Below are 18,042 nucleotides of genomic sequence, written 5' to 3'. Positions count from 1 at the left end.
CAACAATAAGCACTATAGGTGCAGTTTGTTTGAGCAGACACTATTTGTAGTGTCAGGGTTAGTGAATTCAAATAAGACCTGATATACAAGTAGCAATCACTGGGAGTAGTAGCACTAAATGCATCGGATTTAACCATGTATGGAAGAAGTAGGAATTTTCAGAAAAGACAACAGATACGACGCCCATGCCCCATTTCCCAACTCATGCTGACCACTGCCTTGGTCTGTCCTCCTCTCTCCAGTCACGCTGTCTCAAATATCCTCCTCTCTGCCCTACACCGACAGCATGTTGGCTTCATAAATGAGTCACGTCATGCAAGCAGTCTCATTTAATGAGGACGGTGGCTGCAGACAGGGGCTGTGACGAGAGCCTCCGATGAGTCGCTGAGAGATGGCAGGTTTTTGTAGAGCAGAAGGACGGGCGGAGGGACAGATGGACGGACCACCTGACCGAGCGAGTCGAGAATTTGCTGCCTCTGAAGCTCAGTTAAAGGCAGCGACTGTTCTTTAAATACTTTACGAGCCTCAGTATTGCACACACCGTCGTCACATGACCCTCATATGCCTGACACAACCTTGCCTTTAACCTTCTATCTGGGGTACTCACAGTATGATTTAAGTTACCAATCCTCTTCAGAACCCTCTTCAAACTCACAAATCCCAGTCCCAGGAACCCCTTATGGCCACACCTCAACATTAAATGACATTCCAAGGGCTGAAACTTCTGACTACGGCTCTTCTCTTGGTGAACTTTTAACCGTGGAACAGAGACTACCTCTATAGTGTTAAATATGTTATTGTTGGTGGATGAGGGTTCTATGGAAGCAGCAGAGAGGTGTGTAAGACCACAACTCTGCATCCTGGTCTGGACCCTGGATTGTCAGGTCACTTTGGGTCTAATAAAATTAGCCAAATTACTAGAAATGAGAGAGGCACCATCCCGTGTGGGATGGACACCGTCTCTCCTAATCAGACCAGGTTTTCCCCTAAAAGTGTTCCAACTGTCTATAAAGGCCACCTGGATTGGGGAGGGGACCAGAGAATGCTCCGGAGTCCGACATCGTTTTTGCGTAGTTACACACCGACTCCAAGTTAATTTTGGTGACCTCCGACTGACGAAGCCGGGTGTCGTTGGCTGCGACGTGAATAATAACTTTGCCAAATTTACGTTTACGTCTCGCCAGCAGCCGTAAATTTGCTTCTATGTCGCCCGCTCCGGTCCCCGGAATGCTCTTAACTATGGTGGCTGGAGTCGCCAATTACCAGGGTCGGTTTCTCAGCGGGTGTGTCGCCGGGTGGGGGAAAGCGGTTAGCCACGGGAAGCGGGTGGTGGGGCACCGTGGGCCTTTGTTTGGGGCTACGCTTCCTACGAACCGTCTCCCAGCCGCCCTGGCTAGCCGGCTGCTGCCGGGGGCCGCTAGCTGTAGCTACGCTAGGCGGCTCCGCAGCAGCTAGCTTCTCCTGGCTACCTGACGCAACTCCAGCTAACTCCAAGCTGCGGAACCGCGTCTCAAGCTCGCTAAGTCTCGCCTCCAGAGCCGTAAATAAACTACACTTTGTGCACCTATTCCCTCCACTAAAGGAGGCAGAGGATTAACTAAACATTTCATACGCTGAACAGACAAAGACACCGGGTGAAACAGACGGTGAGGCCATGCTAACGCTGATAATCGGTGGAGCCCTGTATTTGTTTAATATGGGTTGTTTCTCACTGCTGTTATCAGGTGACTAGAATGTCCCAAGTGTTCAAATTTTAAGTAAAGTGAATACAACACAAACACAGTGCAACCAACGAACGATTGCGAAGACAGGAAGTGACGCAATACAGTTGGCCCTCCAACTTTATCTTAAGTTGGCATTTTAGTCTTTGATCTCCTTTATGTCATTGATGTCAAAATTGTTCTTTCATGTCAGATCAATGAAATCAAAGGATCAAACCGAACTGGCAGATCAAACACATCAGCTCCACCTCATCAGCACACGCCTGAGGAGCTCAACACTCTTGTACCACACTGGTGACCAGCAGACGCATCAATGGGAGGAACCCAGCAGCTGAAGGCAGAGCAAGAATCATCCATGGAGACTTGGACGGAAGAGGTCCAGCATCTCAGAGAAGCCCTGGCTGAGAAGGAGGAGCAGCTCAGCAGGGCAGTGAAGAGGCGACAAATGAGAACTGTGGCCCATGTGGAGGCCCTGACCCTGCTGAACAGCACACAAGCTGCTCTGAAGGAGAGCGAGCTGAAATGTGCTTCTCTGGAGGAAACCCTCCACAGCCAGCAGCAGGAGAACGAGGAGACACACAGGAGAGAGCTGATGGAGCAGGAGGAAGGCCTGAACCAGAAGCTCCTCGTGATCCAGGAGGAATTTGAGACGAAGCTGGAGGAAGAAAGGCAAAGATCAAATGAAGAGAAAGAGGCCATGAGGCAGCAGCTCTTTCTGGAAGAAAAAAAGTTCCAGAAACTTCTCGAGGAAGAGAAACAAAAATATAATGAGAAGATCTTGCAAAAGGAAGAGTTGATGAAGCAGCAGCTGGTGGTTAAAGAAGAGAACTTTAACAGGATGCTGGCTGATGTTCATCAGCGGTGGGAGAGGACCGCTCAGACATGGGTCCAGATGAACGAAGAGCTGGAGCACAAGTTCCTGGAGAGCCAACGGTTGAGGCAGCACGAGGAGGCCAAGACCAAAGAGGAGCTCCAGAGGCTCTCTGAAGCGATCCTCCAACTTGAGGTGAGATGCTTTCGCCTTTGTTCCTCTTCCAGAAGATTTCAGATGATGTTCAGTGAAATCTAAAACACACTCTCTCTTTTCTGCAGCTTCAAGTATCAAAGAAGCGGGAGAAAAAAGGCTTCTGTAGATGGATCCGGAAAAAGATGAGGTTCTGGAAAAAATGACATTTCCAGAGCTCCCAAAGCCATCCTCCTCCTCCTCCTCCTCTACATCCTGACCTCCACAGCATCACATCCTGTCTTCATCAGTTTTATTTTAAAGTATAATCATTGTTTATATTCTATGTTTGGATTTTTGATGTAAAAACAATAAATAAACCACCAGATTGTCGATGTTGTAAATGACAAATTTAGAAATGGCTTCATCTCATTCCTTGAGTCAGTTGGTTTCCTCCAGCAGATAAACCAACCAACTCATGGCTTCAACCACACCCTAGATCTAGTTCTGACTTATGGTAGAACATGTGTCAGTGTTCCCTCAGAACCCCCTCCTGTCAGACCATTCTTTGATCACTTTCACATTTATGATTAAGGATTCTTCTATGCTCAGAGCTCAGTCTGACTATAGCAGATGTCTTTCAGATAATGCTGTAGCTAAGTTTAAGGAAGCGATCCCTGTGCTGATCCCAGGACCACCGTGTGTTTCTCCAGGGATCAGTCATTATAATCTTAGCCCTGCTGAGGTCGACTCTATTGCTGAAGGTGCAGCAACCTCGCTTGATTCTGTTGCCCCCCTGAAAAAGAAAATAGTAAATCAGAGGAGGTGTGGCCCCTGGTATAATTCACACATCAGGACCCTCAAGCAGAAAGTGCGAAGACTGGAAAGGAAGTGGCATTCTTGTAAAATAGACAGCTACCATGTAGCCTGGAAAGACTGTCTATTAGTTTACAAAGAGGCCCTCTGTAAGGCTAGAACAGCTTATTTTTCTTCTTTAAATGAGGAAAATAAGAGCAACCCCAGGTTTCTTTTCAGCACTGTGGCCAAATTAACCAGGAGTCACAGTGTTTTAGATCCACGTATCCCTTCTTCCCTGAGTGGTGAAGACTTCATGAGCTTCTTCACTGATAAAGTTCTAGCTATCAGAGAGAAAGCTAACCAGGCCATCCCAACAACTGGACCATCACCAGATGTGCTGACTGGGGGAACATACAGGCCATGCTAATGCTAATAGTCGGCGAAGCCTTGTATTTGTTTAATATGGGTTGTTTCTCACTGTTGTTATCAGGTGACTAGAATGTCCCAAGTGTTCAAATTTTAATTAAAGTGAATACAACACCCCGTGCACAATGCAACCAACGAACGATTGAGAAGACAGGAAGTGACGCAATACGTGAAAGTGCTGGATAGAGTGAAAGAGAGCGAGTGAGAGAGACCGTGCAGCCTAACAATGAAAATGGCTCAAAACAGCGAGCTTTCATTCCGTTTGCGCCTTTTGTTTACATGAGAACGGTGCCTGGAGCACCCGGATCCACAAACACTTGAAACTGGGCTCCAGAGAGTAAAGTTTTGAATGATATTCATCTCCTTCAAACAGGGAGGATGCTCTTTCAGATAAAGGTAGCGCGTTGTAATGCCACTGTTTCACTATAAACTTGCATTGCCACCTACTGGTCTGGCGTGATTACTATGCGTTTTCAGTCATTATTATTGAAGCACATCGTTTTCAGACCATCAATAGTGATATTTAGTTTTAAATTCTACTGTTTGAAAATGTTCCATTCTGTAGAAGAACTCATAGATTCTGTTTAATAAAGCTGGCTTATACTTTTCATAATCCTAAAGTGGGTGAAATTGTTGAAATCTTTTGGTCACATGCAAAGAAATACATGCAGATACACACATCCTATGGAAGCATTTTTGTTTTATTATTTTTCACCAGTCATGTGAAAACACATATATTTACATTGGCCTGAACAACAACAACAAAAAAAATGCTCACAAGAAACAGTCAACTGAAAAAGAAAATTGCAGAAATAATCTATAGGGAGAAAAAGGACAGTTGCTAGAGACCGCAGGGAAAAACAAACGAATCTCTGCTGTGCACAGAAGGCCCATGAATCCTGAATCCTGCACCAGATCAACAGGACTTAAGGAAGCCTTCATACAAAACCCCAATGAGGCTATGGAAGACCATCCTGGAGGCCACTTCCAGTCTCATTGCACAAGACCTTCGAGTGCAGCATATACTGAGGGTATATAAGGTCTGACCCCCCCGAGCCACATCATCAAAAAGACCTGCTACAGATACCGGCTTTAAAATCGAACCATCACTCACCTCCTCTACATGGATGGCATCATGCTCTATGACATGAGCGAGCAAGACATTAACTAATTGATCTGCATCATCAGGGTCTACAGCAATGACACTGGGATCTCATCTGGTCTCAGCCAGCACTCCCAAATGGCAACCAGAGGGAGGATAGTATGGGGGGATCAGACTACCAGATGGGAACACAGACAGATGATTGATGCCTTGGAATTCTGCAGGCAAATAGGGGAACCTTGGGGAGCCTACTAAGGAAGTCAGTCACAGGGTAAGGCAATCCATATGAAGCCCAAGCCATAACCACCTATGCCGGTCATCAGATACCATGTTGGCAAAATAAACTGGCCAAAGGAGGAGATAAAAGCCACTGATATAAAAGAACAGATTGTAATAGGATATTAGTAGCAAAAACAGAAGAAAAATCACAGAATCATCAACTATTTTTACCTTCAGTATTTTCTTTTGTTCACATTATAGACAAGACAATTCACGTACTTATGACAAAAACATATTTAGCACCAATATTTACCCTCCAATAACCTCCAAGATAGTACAACACATTCAAAAGTTGATCCTTTAGCTCGGCCATGAGGGAGATGGTTACTGATGTGGTTAGTAGATGATATCTTTGAGAAACGTTCAGATGGTTTGGGGCGTTGGGCCTGAAAAAAGAGGACATCGTTATTGCATGTCAACTCAACTGTGCTTCACTTTCAGGCAATTACCCACTACAATTATCCACCACAAGGTTACCCATATTCATAGATAAAAAAATAATCATCCTTGGTATCCCTGAAGCAAGCAACCATGTTTGTGGAACAAAAAAGGGTGCAAGAAGCTGATCGAGTTAATGAACAGATGGACTCTCTCTTTAGTGGAAGGCCGACAGCAACAGCTGTCCAGATGTGTGACTAAAGATTACAATGTTACATGTTACTATTGTAGATGTGTGAAATCAATCAAGCGCACGATAAATAGGTGCCGCTTCAGGGATACGATGCTCACTGGGCTGGCTGGGGAAAATGGTGTGGCCCTTATTGTGTTAAAATAGTAGGGTCTGATAAGGTTCTGGGTGCCCCCAAAAAGACCTAAATGAACTTGAGCTCCTAGAAAAGAGTGATTTCCCTTTGGCAATCGATAAAAGCCAAAGCTAAAGCCACCGCATAAGCTGCGAAGCAGCAATGTTACGAAGCAGTCCAGACAACAAAATAACACAATGCCACCGTATGAAATGGCCTTACCTTCTCCTTGTCTTTGAAGCACACCTGCCAAGGTGCTGCTGCGTTTGATACCGAGGTTGAATTCCTTGGTTGGTATCAAGGGTAACTCCAGATGATGTTCCTCCACTATGCTGTGATACACCTTGTTGAGCTCTGAAGAACATTTCCCCGAACCGGAAGGCTGCCGTGCACGGCTGTCGACTGCGGTGTAACATTTCCAACATTGTGATGGGTGACGATGTTTGAAGATGTTAAAATATTGTTTAAAATGTTATCTAAAAGTTGCTCGGTGGAGATGCTCTCTGTTGCTCCTTGTCCCAATCAGAAACTGAGAAGTCATTCCTATTTCTTGTTCAATCCAGTTCACGTTTGTCTCAATAAAACTCTTTCACACTGTTGTCGCACATTTCTATAGTACAATGTGTGAAACTATAATAATGTGTGTGAGTGTAGCAGCACCTGTGAGAGGTTACAATATTGTATGATAGTATAACAGGAGTATAGAAGTGTGTTCGTGAGACTCATCCAAGACTATAATTGTGTGCATGTGTGAGTATCATAGTGTGTGTGTGTGTGTGTGTGTGTGTGTGTGTGTGTGTGTGTGTGTGTGTGCGTGTATGTGTGTGTTCTCAGATGTCCTCTCATTTTTTGGTCTGGATTCTGAGGTGTTACAAATTTGGAACAGAGAATGGGAGTTTCCCCCCTCGGTATTTCCTTTAACTACCATGTTTGTTGTATAAAGGAAGTGATGTTTGACACACTACCACAAGTGTTTTTAAAATGAAATCCTCGTGTTTGATTGTAGCCTCTTGCACAAATTGTGATAGTAATTTACAGGTGCTTTCATCTTTGATATCATATCTTCAAAAAAAACAAAAACAAAGATAAGTAATATTCATTGGGAATAACTATTTCTTCAAGCAGTAACACTTCACAAAACCCATCACCGATCAAGAGTTACTTGGCATTTAGAACTTGTTTATAAGTAGTTTATTAATGTTTTTAAGTAGTGACTTCACTGTAAACAAATCTACAAACGTTTCATACTTCTAAGCCATATGCTGACAATTTATAATTGACATTAGTAAAACATTTGTTATTATTTGTACTTCAAAACATTTTATGTTATTGGAAATGCTTTGTATGTTTTTAGTAAACAGTGTAAAACATGTATATTAACCATCTACCAGTAGTTAAAACGCTGCATAGTTTAGCATTTCTCCAGAACACACATTATTTTCATTTATTTTCATTACATTTTCATTTCCTTCCTGACTTTTTCTGAGTCTTAAGTTATGTGTGTGACTGCTGCTGATTAGAAATGGGGTTTAAAAGGATGTTTACTGATAAAAATAGGTCATTGATTCCGGGGTGGGTTGAGTCGAGTTGCTCTTGGCAAATGTTTGATGTGCAGATCAGACGGCTTGGACGCTGTTTTGGTGCATTTTTGTGTAGCTGTTTAGTGTTAGTTCCCTATGTCTCACAGACATAATTATTTGAGTTTTAATGTAATTTGGCCTAATTATTTCAGCATTTTATTTTAATATCTTGCGTACCCATTTTGTGCACCCTCCTCGTGACCCCGAAAGGGATAAAGCGGTTAAGAAGGCGAGACAAGATGTTATTTTAACATCATTTTGGGGAACTTGTTTTTCTATTTAGCAAATTCCCTTTTTCCAATGTTTCTGTAACTGTCATGAAAATCGGAAGTGGATCTTTGCTATGTTAATGCGGCTCTGATGGCTGAGCTATGATCAACTGTGTGTTGATTAAATTAATATTTATATCTGCACAGACATCGACCCCTCTCCTGCACCCATTTCGTCGTGATTGGCTGGAATGTGGTTTGTTATTATGGATGCACAGCCTGTCCCCCTGGGGTTTCTCTGACTTTTAAAACCATCTTTTTAAAGCAGGCTTTTTCACAGTGACATAAAGTAAAAAACAAATCAATAATCAACTATTTACAGTTTAATTGTCAACCTAAAGCTAGTTCCAACTTTACAATGACATCTATGTAATTTCCTCTATATAAAATAATTAACTATGTTCTTTTAAAATACCAGGTTTTACTTGATATTTAATACTAATAGATGTTTTATGCACTGTTTAGTAAACAATTACAGTTACTAATGGGTTTTTACTTCAAATATTTAACAAACGGCATTTGTTAATTGTGAATTATATGTGTTTATGTAAATGGACGACCTGACAACAATAAATAATAAACTACTTATAACTACTTATAAACCATTTTGAAACATCAATTTAATATTTATAATTGATGGTTATTGCAAAAATATTAACATCCATGTAACAAAAAGTTTCAGTAATAAAGAATGTTCTACCCAAATCCCACACTGGTCATTTTTCTCTGGAGAAAAAACTTATAATAACTTTATTTATAACCTGATATTAGCACAATAAAATACTCTGTGGACAATATTATGCTGCTTAACATTTTCAATCCATTGTCCTAAGCCTTTACATTTTTAATCATCATTTGGTATCTATATTAATGGGTTAGAGCGTGTTATGTTTTGTTTTGTGATTTTTTCATTGAATCTTTTCCACAAAATGTTTTTTACTGAAGGCTGACATCAGCATTACCTGGCAGACTAGAGATTCTACTTGATTTCACATTTCCTTCGATGAATGTTTCTGTTTCTTTACAATGTAAATCATAAACCTTGCAACAATGTTGGTCGCCATGATTTCTATAATCTGCTGATGAAGGTAGAACTACTTATCTGCACGGCACATTAACATCATGCAAAGATTTGGCTAGCAACAGCAGCAGCAAGTACACACAGGAAAGCAGCCAACACGACAGAGAGGAGTGATTAACACTTAAAGCTGTTGCATACTCCACAAGAAGTGAGACATTTTTTGTTTGCTTAATTTGGGTTGAAAGTAACGTTGAGTGCCAAGCTCCTGCACTGCTGCCCTCCCACTGTAGCAAGCGCCGCATGCTGTCTTCATGCGTGTGTTCCGTTTGTCTACAACAAGCTGTCTACCACTTTTCTCAAACATTTTTTACAGCGTTCCCCTTGGATATAAAATTAATTCGTCTCGCTTGCTGTTTTTAAACTCATCCATGCTAGCGGTGAAAAATTGTTGTTTAAATGGCCCTTTTTTAAAGAGGTTGATAGTAAAATTAGCGCTGTCCACTACATGTAACATGACAATGACAGTGGAAACAGTGTTCACTGTAGCCCCCCCCCCTCATAATGCTGGACCCCCCTTAGGGGGCACACTTGACCCAGTTAAAATTACTCCATTACCCAATACTTTTACCAAGTTTTCATAGTTTTATAGTTCCTCGCCGACTCAACGATTCTTTAAAGTTTCTGGCCAATTAAAACAGTTCTCAGAAACCAGAGGAAGGAGAACAAATTTCTCACTTCTTGCGGGGAACGTAATAGCATTTAGCAGCTTACACATCCTTTCAATGATTCAACTAAGCAGAGTCTTATAAAATACCTGATGGTGATAACTGCCCTCCCTTCGATATGAGGTCTAAACAAGGAGAGGCAGAGGGACAAGATTAGGAAGGAGATATAAGGTAAAAACCACAATTCAGGACACTTTTAGAATAAGTTCATATAAAATATGAGAAATACGGACGAGGCATTATTAGAGATATCCACATAAATAGGCCAGAGTAGGACAGGTCAGGACAAGACGATATAGGACTCGCTCCTGCAAGTGATAGGTCCATTAGCTGAAATGTCCAGGACCAATCACGTCACTTTTCCAATAGTACCTCCAAACCGTAGTTGTGCCTCCAAACCTCCAAACTGTAGAGTCTAGGGTTTGGAGTTTCCACTAGAGGTATCAGGTATCACTAGATACTGTTGTTAGTACCGGGACTCATATACTAGTTCTCGACATTGTCGGTACATCAATCAATGTACTAATATTTAGGATGCATGCCATGATTTAATTCTGTCAGAAAACCTTTTTTTCCACCACTGTGTATTCACCCTCACTCTCCATCACTGAGTAGGTTCTTTTTTTGTACCTAATTTAACGGGGTTGACAGTGGATTGATTTCACTGGTGGGCCATAAAACACAAAACCTACATTTTTACAACCCTACAACAGCCAAAGAGTGTCTAGTTGTTTTACAAATTAAAACTGAATGACAAGGCAATGCTGTGTTACTGTGTTTTTGACCTAGGTAACAGATGAGAGACTCGAAAGGGAACGACCCAGTGCGACCTGAAAGGAGATGTACCCAGAGCTCTATGATCTGATGGCTGCTCAGCCGTGCAGGTGGAAATATAAATGACATTGATAAATGCTGAACACAGTAAAGGTGATTACCACACAATCAAGGACTGAAGAGGGGCCACAGAATGGCCTGAAACTGGTTTAATCAAATGGATGCTATTTATGGCTACGACTGGTGAACAACAGGAGGAAGAGTGGCCTCAAGAGTGGATTTGATGGAAACTAGACAGAGGTTCAGTGTGTTTTGTCGAGTTTTATGTTCCATTTTGAACAACCAGGGATATTTTGAAAGTAATGCTGTAGTTTTCTGTCTGTGGGCGATAGCCGGACTTGCTAGCCACCAGTAGTAACTCTGTCCTCTGCTTGTACTGTGCAGTGCCTTTGCTCCTGAGCAGAGCATAAATTCAATATGTCAACAATATTTGAAAATAAAAGCTAGTGTTGATGCTGGAAATGTTCACATATTGCAATTATGTGCCGAGTGTGCATCTGAGTTGTGTGTCTGTTTTTGGTAAAGACTCGATACAGTCTGGAATGAGAAAACAAACTCAACAGTACAAACCAAAAATGTATGATCCATTTGTTTGCATTCTAACGATGTCACAAGAGTTTTGGACTGCCTTGCTATGAAGACACCGCCGGAGTCCAAGATGTACTATGATGAAATGGAAGACCACCAAAATTGCACCATAAGGGAATCCAAGAGATATTTTATTAACAGTTGTAGTAAGCTGTCTTAGATCTAGGGGAGGAAAAAATCACAGTACTCTCTTACATGAAGCTAATGAATAGGGTAGAAAGGAATAAAAATAAATTCAAATACAGCATGGGGCAGAAAACAATGGCAGAAGAGAAGGATATCCCTACCTTGGAACGGGATTTGAAGGTCCTGAAAGCACCATTTTTAAAGATGACCCTGTTCTTCTGACAAAAGATGAAGGCCACCATACCAATAACCACCAACAACAGGAAAAGAGGTGTCAGTACTGCCATAATCCACAGGTTGCCAGGCGGCGTCTTCACAACAGCTATAAAAACACAATTCAACATTCATTATTTAAGACAGACGAGCATGTCCTGTCACTAGGAGGTGAGCGGCAGTTAGCTGCGGAGCCAGCTAACCTTCCCTGCAGAGACCACCATGACAGCTGGATATATGGCGCTGCTCAGCACCTGCCAGAACAGTCATCATGGCAGAACTGATTCTTCCATGGATAGAACAGATGGAAGATGCGGACGAGCAGACAACCAGTAGGCGGAAGTATAACCAATGTCCTCACAAGCTAGGTGTGGAGCACTCACCCAGCACTCCCAGTGGAGCTCGATTGCAGAAGCAACGTGGACGTTCACACAGCGGCACTTAAAAACCATTGGAGTCACAGGCCCCAACAGGAAGTGAATTCTCCAGGATGCTGACATGACTTTTAGGTGCATTCCTATGTTAAGATGCACGTGTATCTTTGCAGTGATGTTCTTCCGCAATGTAAGCACAAAAGCTGCTTGGTGCTCCTATAATACCGCTGCACCTACCTCTTTCTCTACTCTCTCTACTCCTAGGTTATCTAGACATTCATGCCACATAAATGCACATATTACTGCTGGAGCCTGGCTTGTTTATCTCCCGTCTTGCTGATCCGAGATACGGTCCAACAAGACCAGAAGGTTGGGTGGCCCAGAGCTCTGTATGCCCATGGAGTTTTCTATTACCATCGACATCTTAGTCCAGTGACTGATTATACACCATCATCTCTAATTAGAATGAACAGATATATTACCCATATTAATGTTGATGTTTTTTGTATATGAGGCACCTATTGTATGTCTTTCTTTGTATCGTAGGGAGAGGGAACCCACATCTGTGGCTCGCTTTCATCTTTCATATCCCTATAAAGGTGTTTTTGACCCAGTTTGAGGGTGTAAGGAAAAAGGGTGTCTCAAGTGTTCAGCTTATAAAGCCCTCCGAAGCAAACAATGGTTGGGAATTTTAGGCTCTATATAAATTTGACTTGAATGGGCAAAGGCATTTCCTAGCTAACATTTCGCAACTGTCTTTTATTTTGAATAAGAATCAGAATCAGAGTACTTTATTGATCCCTTTAGGGGGTGTCCATTAGGGAAATTAGCATCTCCAAAAAAAAAAAAAATACGTACAGCACTGTACAAAATTACCCACCACCATTACACACCATAAAAACCTATTAAAGATAATAAAAATAGAGTAAAATAAGAAATAAAATATAATAAATTAGATTATTAAATAGAATATAAATATAAAATATAAAACTATAAAAATAGTTTAGGTTCTTTTGGTTCCAAAAGGTAGATGTCTATCACGACACAAATGCATTGCGTGATTGAGTTTCACAGCCTTGAGGGAAAATAAAACAAGCTTACGTTCAGCCTGAACTTGCACAAAGTGTCCAAGGGTCAGAGCCATGGTCTGTGAGTCCAGACTGCTGAGGGTCTTTGCTGCACTGGCCCCAGTGACAGGTGATCCATTCAGCTGAACATAATACGTCATCTCTGCCGGGTTCTTAGGACCAGGCAGACGGCGCATGCTAACCATCTGTAGAGGACAAATTAAGCATTAAAATATCTGACTGGCATTTTTATTTTACTGATTATTACTGTGCATATTAACTGCCACAAAATTATGAAGTGTCAGTGACGTCTTAAGTATGGCATCATTTAACGATCAAAATTATGAGAGCACGTACACAAGGCACAGGAGCTGAGGGCGTTAAAACATAAAATCCAGACGTTAGAAATAATCTCGTGTCCAATAAAGTCTTTATCACATGCATGTAAATGATGACTGAGCACAGATGCAAAGGCTGTCTCAGCCAGCTGGCGCTCTCTTAAGCATCTCTGGCTCTCATGTTCCAACGGTTTCCTCACTCTTGATGTTCTTTCCAACTGGAAATAGGTCACGTGTGTAAGGCTCGACAAGATCAAACCGATCGATCTCAAGTTGACCCGAGTGTCTCCGCCCACCCTCACGTAGAGACGTACAAGGATAAACGCGATTTAAAGGTGTAAGTGTTTTGGAGTTTGACATGCTATTTTTCAGTATTTGTGATTGGTAAGGAAGTAACATCACTAATATTATAGTTGATCATGTTCTATATGTACCGTAGTTGTAATCTATGGTTAAAGATGGAATATGACCAGATGTGTGCTTACAATCAGATGGACAGTTGGATTCTGATTGTCTTTACAATGTGACAGTCTACATGTGTTTGGATTTAAAGTGGATAAGAGTAAGTCCATAAGTGCAGTGGCAGGTTTGATTGTACTGCTGATATACAGCAACATGTTTTGGACACAGGTAAAGAGACAAAAGACCAAGCGCCCCATGGTGGTCAGCTGACTCAGGTGGAAAGGCGAGGGTGTCAACCACACCTAAACAAACATTTGAAATATTTTAAATATGATCCTGGGCTTCAAAATGCAAGTTCTCTTGCTTACCATAAAATAAAACCCTGTGCAAAACGAATAAACTAAGGAACAAATGCTGATAAAACGAACAACAGATGTGTGCGTACCTGCACAGTACAGCCTGCAACAGTGGTGGCCCGGCGTGATCGCACGATCTGAGAACCCTGTCTGCCGGCTACCAGGAACAGCTCAGCTAGTCGCTGCTCCATCAAGCTGGCGAAACTCTGGTAGTTGGACTCTAGGGAAGAGCTGTCCACCTCCTGGATAACTGTGAGAGCAGTAGACAAAGGGCAGATGAAAGAATTTCAGTTTGGCTTTGGAGGGTAAAAGGTTGTCAAAAAGAACTCTTTCTTTTTGGTGGCTGATGGGACAGAGAATGGGGTGAGAAAAGAGGTTTTGGGGGTATGAAATCCATGGTATGAAATGAGAAAGTGAGAAAAACTTACTGTGGTTTCAGCTTTGTCAGGCAATATAACCGAATATGCTAATTGGCTTCCATCTTTATATAAGACCACAACTCTGAAGACAGACTTTTATGACTTCAGCCAAAAAACAATTGATTACTCCCATAATTCTCAGTAATTTTGTAGTTGAAACTACATTTGTAGTTGTGGAATGAAGCAGATTTTACCTGAGGAGATGAACATTTCTTTTCTATAGATTTGATGGTTTTCCAGAACTTCTCATATTTGTCCTATCAAAGTCATGATTTCTACATTGGACTAGTAGAACCAAGAATGCCAGTAGCGTTGGTCCTTCAAAGCACCATTGATCTGCCAGGTGGACACATCCGCAACGCAAGAAATCCGTCCCTTGGGTTATAATATTTGCTTGGGTCGTGCCTGGTAAGTATCCTCGATGTCAATGGCGTGATGTGAATGACCAGAGTGCCACAGGCTGGCGTGACGCACGATCCAAAGTGGCCACAGGCAATTATGTTGCTTTTGGTGCGATTCAAGCATTGGAATTCTTCAGAGAATTTCTTCTCGAAGTGGTTGATTTTGGCTGTCCTGGTTGCTTGTGTCCTTTTATACCCACATTGCCCAACGACAAACCAGTCAACAGGGGGCCGAGAAGACCTTCTTTGCCTTCTTTGTTGAGGAATATCAAATAGAACTTTTTTAAAAACTAAATATTTAAATAAGAAGACTATGATTGTTATTACTGGCCATCGGATAGATGTTCCCCACCCACAAAGTCCAAAGATCTGTCTGACCATGGACGAGGATCTGCAGGGAGCAATTGAACCGGGCTGCCGTCTGCTGATGAGGGACCAGGCAGCCCCAAGCTCTTAGATCTGGAGTTGCATTCCCATTCTCCAGAAACTCTCCCAGATGTAAAACATAGAGCAGAACACTCCTGGGCGTGAGGATGCGGAACAATTATGTGCCCAGTATATTATCTCACCTGTTAATTGGGGTGGGACCAACAGATGAATGGGAAGTAATGGCAACAGCTGTTAGTTGCGGTTCACAGGGTGGATCCACCCACTGAAACAAACAAACTCATTTTGCTGGCAAGGAATATTGGGCCTTTTGCCCAGAAGGGACTGGACTGATGCAGCAGCTGTGGGTAAATCTGCATTGTCTCTCATGGGGGAGAGCTGAGTCCGACCCAGGTTCCCTGGTTTAAGCCATCCACTCTGCACCAACAGAGTGCAGAATTCTATAATGCTTCGTTTTCCTTGACAAGTCCCTGTCAGCACCTTCTTGGCATCGGTCTCCAGGGGAAATACCTGCAAGACCTCCTTAAAGGTTTGGAGAAACTCAGAAAGTGAGCTGCAGATCTCCCACTGAGGTCCAGATGTTGCCCAGAAACAAGCTCTCCCAGACACATAGGAGAAGGTCTCCGCAATGTTAGGTTTTTCACCGGGAATGGCAGCAGTCTTAAAATAAAATAAATTGCCCAGCAGAGTCAATAATCAAATTAATATTCATCAAATGTGGAAAAACAAAAATGAGGGGATAAAAGAAGATGATTTTGCAACATAAATTGTGACACAAAAGGAAGGAGAAAGTGGTTTAACACAAAAAGTGGAGCACGAACAATCAAATGGAGGTGATACTCATCAAGGGTAATTAGGATTAAGGGAGGTAGGGAGTAGACAGGAGGGGTAGGAGACTAGCAAATGTGAAGAGTCAATGAATGAATGAATTAAAGACACACAGCAGACCATCCCAAACAAAATGAGGTACAGAGAGAAAGACAGAGAATACAGCTCTGCACCCAATGTGTCAGGGCATTCAGATCACTGGAGTTGATTCCATCAATGCGGATCTTCATTACCACTGACGACTCTGGTAATTAGAACGTTTTGTGTGCATTGGTGATCATTTTACCTGTTGTGACCCAATAAATCTTGGTGGCGACTGAGGTGTCGAGGTTATGGTATTCAAGGGCTGAAAAGAGAAAAGCAGGTGTCAGAACCGTCGTTATGTTATAGCACCGCCAACATCCAAGGATTCGAGCCTGGACCCCCCTCACTGCACCACCACGCCACCCTATTATGAGGCTCTTTGTAATGTTGACATGGTCCTGACCACAAACAGTGGGTAAGGAACCTATTGTAGGTCTGATTGTAATGTTTTTGATTATTAGGGCCCAAACAACGGACAAAGTCCATCGGGCGAGGTCCCGATTGTATTTGGATTTGTTGATGTTTAAACAGTCTGCATCTACCTTGTCCTGTGCCAGTTGTCTCGTGCACACTTGATTTCACTGACCAAACGATCCAGCGTTTAAGTACTTTTAGTTAAATTAGATGTTGAAAGGGAGATAGATCGTTTTAATTGTTTAGAGACCATTGATTTTTTTTGCATTTGCAAGACACTGATTGTCCATTTGGGCTGTCGGTAAAGGTCAAAATTCATTTGTTCATGTTTTTGTCTTTTTTTTAACATCCATTTTATTGTTTATTAAAATAAGCGAGCATGTTGTGAGCATTGTTTTAATGCAAGGATGTGAAATGTGATGTTTCTGCCCTTTGGGTGCTGAGAACACACGCAAATAGATACTAATCTAATCAAACGGGCTAAAATTAGCTCATTCGGAGAACACGAACAACAGACTGCCCATGGCGTTATTCAGATTTTAGCTCCTGCACATCTGTTCACCCTCTCTTGAATCTCGTGTATGGCTTTAAAAGCCTGAAATGGGGTCCAAACACAGATAAAACCGGGAGTTTCTAAAGCTAAAGTACAAAATTCTACTGATTTCCAAAGCCATTTTAGCAGTCTCAGGTTTTTGAGACACCTACCTCACTGGCTCCTTTGTTCTATAATTCTTACATATTGAGAATAACAATGGACTCGGGGAGGGATTTATCATTTTCCATTTCTCGTGCAAAGCTGGAAACATGAATAAATCTGAGGCCAGATAATTCATACCATCCGGTTTCACTGCACTTTTCACTCTCTGCGCATTCATAAATATTTTAATCTTACAATGTTGGTAGGGTCATGGCGTGTAACTTACGTTCAGCAATGATCAGAGGTGGGTAGAACAGAAAGTATCCCACGAGCTCGGCAGTCAGCTGGTTAAGGAGGCCACTGGCGACGGTACCATTGAGAATCACATCCTGGTTCTTTACCACATATAACACAGACACTGATGCAGCACCCGGCTCCTGCGACACACCCTGAATCTAAAATAAATTACAAACCACACACATCTCTTTAGGTACCGGTAGTCAACTTGCATCTACTCCGATTGGTGGTACAACATTATTGTCTTTAGCTTCAGTTATTTGGTGTCGCGAGCATAAATAGATCACACTGCGAGCATTTATAATTCAAGGATTCATGCTAGTAGAGCTAATTTTATCAAACTTCTAAATGGCCCATAAAGAATGCATTAGAGAGCTCCAGACACAATATGACACTCTGAACGAACAGTGGTCCTCATTTTGTGTCCAGGCCTGTGTAGCACTCTAAAACAATAATGTGACTGAGTCACCATAGTAAAGTGGATGATGATACGAGAAACCAGGAATTCCCATCAGATTTCTCCATGAGTGTTAATATTTCAGAGGATGAATAATAAATGGACCCTGTATCTGCTGCTTTTGCTGAGACCTACTTCATGATTTTGATGGTTTATGCATGAATATCCAGCTGTCACTTGAGCGCGTTGACAGCCAGAGAAGCAGAATTGGAA

General features: G+C 42.2%; 1 protein-coding gene across 4 annotated transcripts in view; it reads right to left on the bottom strand.

The window, feature by feature from the left end:
- Window positions 1-18,042, bottom strand: part of kiaa1549la (KIAA1549-like a) — a 40,996-nt gene that overhangs the window by 10,340 nt on the left and 12,614 nt on the right. For 3 of the 4 annotated variants that reach the window (XM_029841971.1, XM_029841969.1, XM_029841970.1), the window contains exons 7-12: window positions 17,362-17,530; window positions 16,227-16,286; window positions 13,995-14,155; window positions 12,844-13,015; window positions 11,317-11,477; window positions 9,697-9,732 (exon numbers count right to left, since the gene is read on the bottom strand). In XM_029841971.1, the coding sequence (XP_029697831.1) occupies window positions 9,697-9,732; window positions 11,317-11,477; window positions 12,844-13,015; window positions 13,995-14,155; window positions 16,227-16,286; window positions 17,362-17,530 (759 nt within the window). The remainder of the gene's footprint in view (window positions 1-9,696; window positions 9,733-11,316; window positions 11,478-12,843; window positions 13,016-13,994; window positions 14,156-16,226; window positions 16,287-17,361; window positions 17,531-18,042) is intronic. The other variant, XM_029841972.1, reaches the window with a different exon arrangement.

Source organism: Takifugu rubripes, chromosome 9, assembly GCF_901000725.2.
Source record: "Takifugu rubripes chromosome 9, fTakRub1.2, whole genome shotgun sequence".
Classification (NCBI taxonomy): Eukaryota; Metazoa; Chordata; class Actinopteri; order Tetraodontiformes; family Tetraodontidae; genus Takifugu; species Takifugu rubripes.
The sequence above is the reverse complement of the archived record's forward strand: the minus strand, read 5'-3'. Positions and strand labels throughout refer to the sequence as shown.